The 13,246-nt window shown below is 40.0% G+C and overlaps 1 protein-coding gene and 1 long non-coding RNA gene across 12 annotated transcripts in view; one reads left to right on the top strand and one right to left on the bottom strand.

Annotated features, from left to right (window-relative positions):
- LOC138748329 (uncharacterized) overlaps nucleotides 1-828 on the top strand; it is a 37,180-nt gene extending 36,352 nt beyond the window's left edge. Inside the window, exon 3 of the long non-coding RNA XR_011347937.1 lies at nucleotides 747-828. This is a non-coding gene — a long non-coding RNA (uncharacterized lncRNA). The remainder of the gene's footprint in view (nucleotides 1-746) is intronic.
- The window catches only part of LOC138748315 (plexin-B2-like), a 217,020-nt gene that overhangs the window by 45,557 nt on the left and 158,217 nt on the right, over nucleotides 1-13,246 (bottom strand). For all 11 annotated transcript variants that reach the window (XM_069908265.1, XM_069908264.1, XM_069908269.1 and 8 more), the window contains 5 exons: nucleotides 11,744-11,864; nucleotides 9,959-10,070; nucleotides 4,662-4,763; nucleotides 4,473-4,571; nucleotides 544-625 (listed from right to left, as the gene is read on the bottom strand). In XM_069908265.1, the coding sequence (XP_069764366.1) occupies nucleotides 544-625; nucleotides 4,473-4,571; nucleotides 4,662-4,763; nucleotides 9,959-10,070; nucleotides 11,744-11,864 (516 nt within the window). The remainder of the gene's footprint in view (nucleotides 1-543; nucleotides 626-4,472; nucleotides 4,572-4,661; nucleotides 4,764-9,958; nucleotides 10,071-11,743; nucleotides 11,865-13,246) is intronic.

Here is a 13,246-nt window from a genome sequence, read left to right as displayed (position 1 = left end):
TACACCCAATGGTATGAACAAAGCATTTTCCAATTTCAGGTAATGAATCCCCACTCTTCTTCTGTACCCATTTTACTCACCCTTTTTGATACCCCTTCCCCACCCATTCTCCTTGGTTCTATTCTGACTGCATTCATTAATCGCAGATTCCACTTATCAGATTCCAGCACAGGTAGCCTCTGCCTTCTAATCCCCCATTCCATGACTCATCTTCCTCCCCAGACACCCTCGTTTTTCTTGCCTCTGGCACCTTGACCATCCTCTGCCTATGCCAATCAAATTTCACCAATCCCCGACGAGGCCCCTATCTTTCTCCTTCCACCACCTTCTCCTTCTGCACTTTTTCCCCCTCAAGTCTTCATAAAGAATTTTGGCTCGAAAATCGACCATTCCTTTTCTCTCACTGATGCAGGGTGACCTGCTGAATTCCTCCAACAAATCGTGTTTGGTACCAATTTTAATAATGTCTTTGGACAATACACATCCTAGAATTTTGTTGTGCAATTCATTTCTGAGACCTTTCTTAAAATACCTCTTACTTACCATCCAATCTACTGTCAATAGTCTTCCCTTCCACTTGCACAGAGAAACCAAGGATAAGGGTTTCACTTTGATCATTGGAAAGCTACAAGAGGAAAAAAAAGTTCAATAAAAATTTTTAGAAAATAGTTCATTTAAATTTTAAGATTAATTCATTTCTTGAAATCCCTGGTGCTAATTTTCTCTTATTTACCCTTTGCTCACAGTGAAGCCATTGATTGACAGGTTGGTGTGGAGAAAGCAAGAAAGAGAAGAAACAGACATATCAATAAAAACCAAATTGTGGCTAGATTTGTATTGGGAAAATAATTTCCGAATTTGATGGTATTTAAGACAAGACCCACAGGCATACAAGCCCTTCCACCCATTTCAGCAGGGAATATTGATTTTTTTTAGCGCACTTATGGGTAAAAAAATGTTATTTAATGTTATTGAAATATGTAACAACAGTATAGCAGAAAACAACTTGGACAAAATATGCAACTAGGACAACAGGCAAAATATTTTTAATAATATTGCTGCTATAATTTACAGCAGAAAACTAAAGCAGCTTAGTTACGGCAGAAAACATCTTGTAAAAAACAAATGGTCACTGTCAGTCGCCATTCTGATCCCGCTGCCCTGCTATCTCCCAGCAACCTGCTGTCAGTCCCTGCACTGGTCCTCCTGCCCTGCTCTCTCCCGGCGGCCCGCTTTCACTCCCACCCCCCCCCCCAATGGTCCCACTGCCTTGCTCTCTCCTGGTGGCCCGTTGTCAGTCCCCGCATTGGTCCCACTGTCCTGCTCTCTCCTGGCAGCCTGCTGTCGGTGCCCGTGCTGCTCCCACTGCCAGCTCTTTCCCGACAGCTCCCCACCAGCCCCCATCCTGATCCCTCCACCCCGCTCCCCACCAACAGCCCGCCGCCAGCCCCCAACGATAGATGGTGGTGATGCTAATGAGCCACGCAGCAACAATGATCACTTTTGGCGTTACTCACCATTATCACCCTCATTTCAACTTCGCATAGAAGGCCTGGGGGATATTTTTGAGCCATTTTTGGGGGGGAAATAAGTGGATCTTGTATACAATCAAATACAGTAATGAATCTTGTCTGATACAACACATGAGCACACTCCAAATTTACCCAGCAAATTAGGAGGGAATCAGTGAAGCGCATATTAAAACAAAACTATATAGGATAATAATCCAAGTTGACTATCCCAAGCATTCATGGATGATATTCAATGTTCAAACCAAAGCACTGTGAACCAGACACCTGCCAAAATCTGATATCAGTTGTCTGATATCGTTTTCAAGTGGTCAGTCATGCAGGAGTATTGCAAGGGAACCATCAAATTGGAGAACAGAGATTGAGCTTGGGTGGCATAGCAGCTAGCGCAATGCCTTTACAGTGCCAGCAACTGGAACCTGGGTTCAAATGCCGCATTGTATGTAAGGAGTTTGTATGTTCTTCCTACGTCTGAGTGGGTTTTCCTCGGGGGCTTCAGTTTCCTCCCACCATTTGAAATATACCCAGGGTGTAGGTTAATTGGGCAGCACAGACTCATGTGCCAAAATAGCCTGTTGCCATGCGATATTTTAAATTTAAAACATTTATTCAGCATGGCTACACAATATATCTATTTTCTTTAAAATAAAAACTTTCACGACAATAGATGTTCTCCATGCTCCAGGAACAATGTAAAAAAGAGTATTTAATAATCATGAAGTAAAGTATTTAATAATTATTATAATTACTCATTTCAGGCAGCTTTCCAAACCACTAAGGCTTATTCAGCTGCTCTCTCATGCAATCAGACAAATATTCATGAATTAATAATTTCTCTACTGTCTGGAAGGGCTTATTTATGTGTTTTCTGAAATTTAATATGTAACTCCAGAAAAACTTCAGAGCATCACTCAAGGGAATAAAATTCAATCATGTGCTAAATTAAACTAACAAACAGAGGACTTTCGCCAGAATAAATCAGCCCATTTTAACAATAGCACACAGGTGAGTGAATACCATACTTAAATGTGATGCAGGACAGCCTGCAGACATTTCTTTTGCATTGTCCTGTAAAAATCCTACACCAGATCAAGTCCCAGTGCATGAAAAAAAATCAACATGAGCAATGGGCTGTAGTTCGATTCCGACGCTGTCTGTAAGGAGTTTGTACGTACTCCCCTCATCGGCATGGTTTTCCTCTGGGTGCTCCAGTTTTCTCCCACCGTTCAAAATGTTCTGGGGGTGTAGGTCAAATGGGTGGCCTGGGCACATAGGCTGAAAGGGCCTGTTACCAAGCTGTATGTCTAAATTTAAAACATTTAAATTCCCATGCATAGCTTATCCAAGGTTTTGACCTTGAGGACAAGTGGCAAAAGGGGCAGGTTACAGCTGCAGTATTCCTGTGCAGCCAGGAGGTGGCCAGCTTTCCAGCATGTCGAAGGTGTGGCAAGTGGAATAGGCAGTTCCATATTTTCTGCTATGACGCACAGATACATCCAATAAAAATAGGAACGTGGCCCCAAATTGGCACATTCAAGGCCACTGAAATGTACAATCAGATTTCGAAAGCCAGTGCATGGATCCATGGCAATCAGATTTCGAAAGCCAGTGCATGGATCCATGGCTGGAAATCGATCACTTCGCTCCCTAGCCCGGTGTTCAAGTCTGAATCAATGGAGTGACCACTTTTAATGTCTAACCTTAAATTCAAGATATAAAGTTACCTTTCACTTGATGATATATTCCTCAACTATACCATAACAATGTAGTTTAATGAAACTTATGAATTTAAAAGTGCCAAAGATAAAATTAATCCCTTAAAAACTTTCAATATGGCTTTAAGAATAAATAAGAAGTTTATTGTCATGTCATATACATCATACATTGAGTATATGACCAAAATTCTTACCTGCTACAGGAAAACAGGTACAAATTTCAGTACCTATTAATATAAATATTGAAATAAAGGTGCAGGGTTATAATTGGGGAGGACTTCAATTTCCATGATATTTATCTAATATTGCTTTATTATAAAGATACAGAGGATGAAACTTACTTAAAGAACTGCAAGAAAGGTGGATTTTACACAGGATCCAGAATTGTACCTTCTGGGAAACATTATGGACATGAGTTTTAAACTGACCAGATACCAAATTCAGTTTCCAGGAAGTCTGGCACCCAAATAAATATCACCCAAATAAATATCACACAATAGAATACGGAAATGCAGAGTTGTATTCCCCTGGAGAAAACCACGTATTATTTGAGGAAGAAATGTGGCACATTCGTAAGGATGTGGCAGCCCTATCTGCAGCACATTGATGTGGAGATGTAATTCTACCCCTTTTAGATAAAGTGAATACAACAACGGTGCCAGTAGTGGAATGCTTGAGATCAGTGAAGGGGCAGGCAACAGGCTCTTGCATTTTGTTCCTTATCCTTTTATTTTAGGTTTCTTTGGGTTCTTCTCAAATTCCCTTAAAAGTTTTTGACTTTAATGATATTTTATTCTTTGTATTTGTTTAATTTATGTAATCTTTTCTTTTCTGTATTAGGGTACGGGAGAGAGGGGTCGGTGATAAAACAGACTGTGTATGATGTACATTATTGTTGGGAAAAAATGTATTTTTTATTTGGAGTTATATGAATCTTTGAAAATCAAAAATAAAATTCAATAAAACTACTGCAAGAGAGCTTTTTGAACCAGTACTGGACCCAAGCAGAACAAGTGCTCGTAAATGGAATTAGTGCAGTTGGGTGCTTGATGGCCAGCAATGGACTTCAGAGTCCATTTCTGTACTGTATGAATGGGAATTAATTATTACATGCATAAAAAAACAAAAATATTGAAATCACACAATGCATATTTTTAGCTGCATCCTCTAAAAAAAAATTGATATATTAGACAACAGTGTACAAAGCACATTCAGTCAAGTTACTAACCTTAAATGTTGCACTGGAAAAGATCATTCCTGAATTTGTTGTCACATCAAGGGCCTTTACTGTGGGATCACTTGCAATTATCAGTTTCAATTTCTTCCCCTATGTTAACAAACAAATGAAAATTGAATTCCTATCTCCTATTTTGCAAGCAAAAAAAAACCCAGCCATACATTTTCTTTATAGACTTACCTGATAGAATTCCAAATTTTTCCCTTCAAATGAAATATTTTTCTCAACATCCACTGGAATGAAGAGTGGCCAAGGGTTTCCAAACTGTGGACAATTTAAAGCCTAGAAATAAAGATCACAAACTTAAATGTAAAATGCTGCACTTTTTTTAAAAAATCAATTAAAACATTTAGGAAAGAAAGAAAATCTTCATTCTCTGGGATGAGAAACAAAGACAGAAATGCTCACAAGGTCCTGAAGAAGGGTCCATGACTAAAATCTTCATTGGTTTTGTTGTGAGCCCAAAGGACTCCAAAACCCAATAGACATTCACCAAGACAAGTAGTTACTTAAACAAGAGTTGTTTTTAATTATCTTTAAGCATGAAAACAGAATCAAACTTCAACTTATCTCTATTAACTTAACTAACCCAACTTAACCCCTTTCTAATTCTAAGCACACGGGCATGTAATGTGTGTGTAAATTTAAGAAAAGTTCTTTGGTTCACAGTTCAATCTCACTCCTCATTCTTCCTAGTTCACTGGTTGCAGGCAATTCTTACACTGTGCATTAACATGTATCAAGTTCACCAGGCTTTGGTGCTCGAAAGGTAAATGTTTACCGCTCAGGAAGGTTCTTGTAGGGTTTGCAGAGAGAGATTTGTTGTTCCAGGATTTCCACAACTGAGGGACCACCATTAGTCACCTCAATGTCTTGCTGATGAAACTTTCCCCATCAGGATTCTTCTTCAGGTTACCACAGAGTTCCTTTCTGTTCCGCTTATTCCAAGAGAAACATCAGACAGATAGCACTTCCAGTTATCCACCACTCTGGAGCTTACATTTCAGTTCCAACCAGCTTCTCCTGCTTGTTTCAGCTATGATTGTTCACTCACTCACTCACTCTCTCTCTCCCCATCTGCCAGCCACATCCTTCTTCAACAAAACAATAGGAATCAGTCTTCTGCTCCCATGTTTTAGGTAAACAAACCTCTCATTGACCTTTGAGTGAGCACTTTGCAGAAAGGTCAGAAATCTTGTAAAAATTTTCAACACAGACCCCCTGACTACTTCAAGACAATGATCTATTCATTTCATGACATCATTTCAATTAGCACTTACTTATGAAATGTGCATAGCATTCTCCATAAGTTCTGTAACGTCATTGAATATGAATTCTTCGGTATTTCAAATAAGATCGGTTTTAAAATGTGTGTATGTATGTAACCTACTCTAATTTTATCAATTTATCTCCCAAATACATCTACAAATATTACATCATAGTTTCTCCTTCCAAACGAACCACTTCCCTTCAGCTCTCAATGGACAAAAGTGCAGAAGAAACTCTGCATGTCACACAGCATCTATAGAAAGTAAAGAGTAATGAGGTTTTCAGGCCGGAGCCCTTCATCAAGGTGTGAACAAAATGCAGGCAGGTGCCAGAATAAAAAGGTGAGGGGAGGAGAGGAGGGAGGAAGGGGCAGAGGAATGTGTACAGACTAACTGCACATGTTATACATGGGAGGGTAGAAGAGGAAAAAGGCTGAGGAGGTAGCTCTCTGAATGGAGAGAGATGGAAAGGTGGTGGGGAGCTGGAGGAAAGGATACAGACAGGAAAAGAGAGAGACTCAGGGGAGGGGTTTAATGGAGAGGTTGAGATTAATGCTGTCTAGTTGGGGAGTGACAGATGAAATATGGTTCCTCCAATTTGCAGGTAGCCTTGGTTTGACCATGCTTGAGGCCATGCTGGTGTGGGAATGGTGTCTGGAATTAAAATGGTTGGCCATCGGGAGGTTCCTTTTACTGCAACATACAGAGCTCAATGAAATGATCTCTAATTCTGAATCCAATCTCTCCGATATAGAAGAGGCCACAAAAGGAGCATCGGATGGAGTGAATGCCCTCGGCACATTCACAGGTACAGTGTTGCTTCACTTGGATGTTCAGTTTGGGACCCCGATATTGGTGAGGGAGGAGATGTGGGTGCAAGCATGGCATTTCTTGTGGTCATAGGGATAGGCATTGAAGAGGCGATTTATTGGGAATGGATAAGCGGACAAGAGAGTGCAACAGGGAGAGGTCCCTGCGGAATGGAGAGAGGGGAAGATGTGTCTGGAGGTGCGATCACTTTGTAGGTGATGCAAGTTGCAAAGGATAACATTGGATGCAGAGGCTGGTGGGGTGGTAGGTGAGAACAAGAACAATCCTGCCCTTGTTGCACCTCAGGCAGTGGGAGCCTGGGCAGATGAGTAGGAAATACAGGTGAGGGCTGAGTTGATGGCAGTGAAGTGTCTTCAAGGAGGACAACTTGGATGTTCTGGATTGGAAGACTTTTCCCGAGAGCAGATACATCAGAGGAATTGAGAGAAAGAACTAGAATCCTTACTGGGGATAGGGTGTGAAGTGGTGTAGCCAAGGTAACTGCTGGAGTTGGTTGGTTTTATGAATGTTTCCGTGGAGAGTTTGTCTCCTGAGATGGAGACAGATCAAGAAAGAGTAGAGCATTGCCAGAGATGGACCAAGTGAACTTGAGGTCAGGGTGAAAGTTAGCACCAAAATGGATAAAGGTGATGATTTATCATGGATGCTGGAAGCAGCATCAATATAGCTGTCAGTGTAGCAGAGAAAGAATTGTTGGCCCTTGATGTGTCGCCTCGCAGCACGGATTGCTCCACATCGCCCTTCTCTTCTGCTCAATTCATGTGAAATTTCTTGCCTGTTTTCAGTGCTTTTTAACTTTACTGCATGCCTCTCCATCCCATGGAATGCAAGGTCATGTGATGAATAACTTCAAAACTTATTGTTGCCTTTGAAGAGGAGCTCTATCACTAAGTGCACTTTCCAAATCCTCCAATGTACATCGAGTAATTAATTTCTATGACACTGCTTGTCCCTTCATCCCTCTGTCCATATTAAAACTGGTTTGATTTCTAATGTTTCCTAATTCTGTTGCAAGGCTATTCATCTGTAATACTGTTTCTCTCTGCAGAGGTTGCTTCCATCCAGCATTTTATGTTGTTATTCCAAATTTCCTGCATCTGCTGGGGGTGGGGTTAGCACTGTAAATTCTACTCTCACTTAAAGCTGATTATTTTGTCAAAAAATACCTGTGTTCCCCATAAATGGATATTGATTTAGATTAGAAGCCTACCCCATTTACTTCAGTTTTAAATGAGTGCCCCCCCTTATCTTACAACTTAATCCAAATTTGTACAAACATCTCAAGATCTATTTCAGTCCTGCCACCCAAGGCTCTCAAACATTTCAAATGATCACTACTCATTCTTCTAAACTAAAAAAAAGGCCTAATTTATTTGGCTTTTGATAAAACAACCATCAGCCCACAAATTAGTGGAATGTTTTTGGATTGCCTCTATTTGCAGTATATCCTTCCCTAAACTATGGGAACCAAAAGTGTTGCACCGTAATCCAGCTGTGGGCTCACTGATACCCAGTATAACCATAACTATAGTTCCCCATTTCTAAGCTCCAATCCTCTCGCAAAAATGTAATTTGCCATCCTAACTACAAGCTGCATCACCCTGCAATCCTTTTTTATGATTCCATCATCTCTTTGATGCCTTGCCACATGATCTTCCTGCAGCTCCCAGCAGAAATACTAAATGCACACTCAATGCCATTTATTTCTTGAATGACTACTTATCAGCTTTCTGCCTCTTTTCTATTTGGACAAGACATGATGCCAGAAGAGAAAGAAATCCAGGGCAAAAAGGGCAATGCATACCAGTCCTCATCAAGACAGAGGAGGAAGCTCCAGGAGTTAGTGAGCAAGAAGAACAAACCAATAACAATAAAGGAGGCAGAGGTGGTGGACTCAAGCATACTTTCCAACTTCGTTTTACTTCAAAAACTCCAGCGCCTCTCAGTACCTTACTAATTCTTAATCCTCCTCAAGATCAAATCATCCCTCAGTATTCACTTTCCAGGCACAAACACAAGTTTGAATCTGCCAAAGTGACTTTTTTTTTAACCAAGGTAAATACTTTGTTGGTAGCTTAAATACCTCTTTTTGAGGGGGAGGACGTGGACCTGTCCTCGGGCCTGCGCAAAGGAGCTTTTAGGTGGAGTGCGGTGTGCGCAGTACTGGCCCCACCCTTTACACCCATGGTTCGTGTGCTGTGGCCAAGCAACCTGGGACATTGACCACCGCCAGTGGGCTGATATCGCCTCCAACCATGCATCTTGGCGCCTCACAGTTCGGCGGGCAGCAGCCTCCTTTGAAGAAGACCGCAGAGCCCACCTCACTGACAAAAGACAAAGGAGGAAAAACCCAACACCCAACCCACCACAATTTTCCCTTGCAACCGCTGCAACCATGCCTGCTTGTCCCGCATCAGACTTGTCAGTCAACGACGAGCCTGCAGCAGACGTGGACATACCCCTCCATAAATCTTCGTCCACGAAGCCAAGCCAAAGAAAGAAGAGTTTAAATACCTCATAAGAAGTTGAAACATGAGATAATCTCCTACGGCATTGGATATGTAGTCAAATATGCAAGACTAATATGATTTTAAGTAATGCCAAATAAAAGGCAAGGGTAGTAATTAGATAGGGTACACTCAGTCCCCACCTCAAAGTATCATTCTAATATCTGTGTTTCTATATTTGCATTTTAAACTATTCACTAATTACATCATACCACCCACAAGCCAACAATTGAATTGCAGCCCCACCACCAGGAGGAGGTTTTAATCATACCATCAAGTTTAGATTTTAATTTTAACTCAATGCATTGAAATTTAAAAATCGATTAAATAAGCAGAACACGCAAACAATATATTTTTAAATATTAAAATTGCAGTGGAGATAGCAGACATTCCCAAGTTACAAAAGTGAGATACTACATTAAATTTCCCCCAATATATTTATATCATTTTGAAAAAAACCATTTATCCCCAATATCTCCACTCTATCCAGAATCAATGCAATATCTTAAGTGTACAACTGCTGCAAAATGAAGTTATTGATTTAATGAAATACGTGGCTACTTTCAGATTCTCGTTCTAAAACTACAATGGTCTATTTGCTCAGCGGTAAGATTCAAAACGAGCAGCAGCGGAAAAACAATGAAAAGCTCATGCTGGGAATTTGCTGTACAACAGATAACCTATTGCAGTGCTATTCAATTAGGTATCTTTGTTGTTTACTAGGGATAACGGACATTGTTTCTGTCTAGCAGAACTGGGTTCCATTATGCTTCAAATCACGAACTTCATTATCAATTGGTCAAATATTACTTTGACTGAATTGCAAATTTTGTTATGTTTGCAGTAGTTTGGACAATAATCCATATCTTACCATTTTACTTTGAACAATATTTGATTGATCTGCTTTCCCAATATCATCTTTGCACTTGTGCTCTGAAATATCCCAATGACAGGTCCAGTTGCTCCCCACACACGAATCGCACCTAAATAGTAAAATGCAGCATGTATATTACTAAATCTCAATGATTATTATGTCTTTGGTCAACATTATCGCTTCCTGATCTGAAGTTCCTGAAGTAAAACAAAGAGCATCTAGCTTAGTTGCCACCATGTGGTAAATGACAGTGCCCAACATTTCATATAATATCTCAGCAGAAGTTGTCATTTGCTTTGCGCCACAATTGTATCCAGTCACACAAAACACAAATTCAAATTGTTCTGAATTTTCACAATGTGAATTTTCAAAATGTGTTCGACTCTCAATTGTCTCCTGGATGAACAATGAATTGCTCACAATCTCCACATCCCCCAAAATAAATTGAAACAAATTCTTACTCTCCCTGAAGAACTAATGAAGTGAATGTTGTAAACAACATTAAATTGCAATCCTAAAGCCTGCTCTTACATAAGCACCTCACACAATTAAAGGGTCAAGTTTCATAAACATTTGTTTTTCTAACTTTTCAATATGTTGATTATTAACAAGAATGTGCTAACTTTAATTATTTCATGTTTGAATGATAGAGCTCTGAATCAGTACCAGTAATTCAGATAATAAATTGACAAGTAACCAGTTAACTTAATTAGGAGGGAGCCAATTACCTGAAAGATGAGGTGTCAAATCTCAAACTGAATTTTTCAGTCACTTTTTTCTTTACAAGACTCTTGACACAAACCAAGGAGTCAGCAGTGGAGAGGGTTAAAAAAAACTTCAAATATTCTGGGTGTCAATATCTCAGTAGACCTATCCTGGGTCCATCATGTCAATCCAATCATTAAGAAGGCTTGCCAGTAGCTATATTTAATCAGGAATTTGAGGAAATTTGGTAAATCACCAAAGAGTCTAGCAAGTTTCTATAGTTGTTCTGTGGAGAGCATTCTGACTGATTGCATCACTGACTGATATGGAGCGGAACAGGCTACAGAGGGTTGCAAACTCCGCTAGTGCCATCATGGACATTAGTCTTCACTCCATTAAGGGGATCTTTAGGAGGAGGTGCCTCAAGGAAGGACACTCACCACCCAGGCCATGCCCTTTTCTCATCAGGGAGGAGTTTCAGGAGCCTGAAGACACACACTTACTGTTACAAAAACAGCTTCGTCCCCTGCGCCATCAGATTTCTGAACAGACAATGAACCTATGGAAATCCCATTACTTTTTCATCTCTTATGCACTAGTCATTAAATTTTTTTTTAAATCTTGTGTTTACAGAATTATAAATTTTAGTAATTTTGCACCTTGTTCTGCATAATTACCACTGCCGCAAAACAACAAACTTTATGACAGGTACTCACGATAATAAACCTGATTCTGATACTTCCTCGTTCCTCCTCCCATCCCCTCAGCAGTAATTTTCTAAAGGAACAGAATTTCTGCCAGTGTAATCCCTAGCACAGTGTAGCTCAGGAGAAATCTATTGCTCAGCCCTGGTTAGGACTTGTTCCTCACATCACTTCTGTCACCACATGAACTCATTTGTTTCTAGATATTTAGCAAATATATTCTGGCACTAGCTTCCTTGTCAATGCCTTTCATGTGCATTCGAGTGATACCCCTCCCTCTCATTTTTTTTATAAAATGGACAAAGAAATAGAAGCAAAGAGATGGAAAGAGAAGAAGCAAAAAAAAAACCCCAGAAGAGCAAGAATTACTTACGGAATATTTGGAAACAATTTACTTGTAGCATTACAGTCATAAAATGAATAACGTGTTTTTGCGAAAGCCACTTTTTTCCCTCCACTGATATACATCAGTTTTATTTCAACATCAGCATAATCTACACAGGGGAGAAAAAAAAAGTCTGTTCAATTGTGCCCTGACGCTCAGCATTTAAGAAACATTTCATGTGGGAAGCAAAAAAACTACATGAGCCGCATTTTTCAGTTTAAGATAAAACCATTGAAAATGTCTCTTCTAAACATTTCTTAAGCACCATCCTAATGCACATGCTCATTGTGGAATCAAGCAAAATTATATAATCAATAAAAACTAAGGAAATAGAAATAGGGCAATCTATATTGAAGTACAACATTATGGAAACATAAAGTAGGTTAATTAGGAAATTAAAACATGCACTCAAACCAAAATTCTTGTCGATTTCTTTAGTTCAGCTCCAGATCTGGAGTGAATTTCCAAATTATACTGTTTACACTGAACAATATCTCTTACAAACTTTGCCCTGGTAAAATGGTGACAAATAATGCTTTCAGTACATTTCTGCTGTCATGTAGTGTTACTGTGGCGTTCTGTTTTCATCAGCTTAAATGAGATTCCATCTCTTATGTCATCCCAACAAGATATAATTGGAAACAAGTAAGAAAAGCTCACTAATATCTGAGGGTGACCTCAGACAGGAGCACGCCCTATCAGTACTGTACCATTTATTTTTGTTGAGCTGGCTTCCCATGCACTCACTGCAGAGCAAAGTCCCAAACATTTCTTAATTCTGTATGCGTGAAAAATAAAGACATATTTTGTGACTGCCATAGAACGATAACGCTAGTCATCTCTTTATATTTTTATTTATGTTAGTGCAGGGTAAGTTTATGTTTATTTGTCACATTGAGAAGGGTTCCTCTGCAAGCACTCAAACAGGCCATCTGTAACATTGATACAGCCGTGTAAAAAGCACCATTTACAAAGTTACAATAAAAAAGATCAATTAGCAGCAAGGCAAGGGGAGCAATGATAGCACTGTCGTGGGATTCAAACAGAGGCCAATGGCTGCATGGAGGAAACTGTTGAGGCTCACCCTGATGGGAGTTGGGAGAAGAGAGCATGTCCAGGGCATAATGGGTCCATCATTTTGACTGCCTTTCCTATGCTGTGGATATGGATGGAGTCCATGGACAGGAGAGAAGTTTGCATTATGTCCTGAGCTGCATTCATCTTGACTATTACATGAATATGAAGGGGATGAAGCAACATCCATGAAGTGGAAGCAGTGTTTTAGTTTGATTTGGACATCATGTTCGATGCAGACCCGTGGGCCGAAGGGCCTGTTCCTGTGCTGTACTGTTCCATGTCTGTACTTTCTTCCCACCTTGAGCAGAGCAGCTCCCTTACCAGGCTATGATGCATCCAGCAAGTATTCGTCCAATGGCGCATCTACAGAGGTTATTGAGGGACAAGGGCAACATGTCAAACTTCCTTCGTCTT

This window comes from Narcine bancroftii, chromosome 13 (genome assembly GCF_036971445.1).
Source record: "Narcine bancroftii isolate sNarBan1 chromosome 13, sNarBan1.hap1, whole genome shotgun sequence".
Taxonomy (NCBI): Eukaryota; Metazoa; Chordata; class Chondrichthyes; order Torpediniformes; family Narcinidae; genus Narcine; species Narcine bancroftii.
Note: the sequence above shows the minus strand (reverse complement) of the source record. Positions and strands in the feature narration are given on the sequence as shown.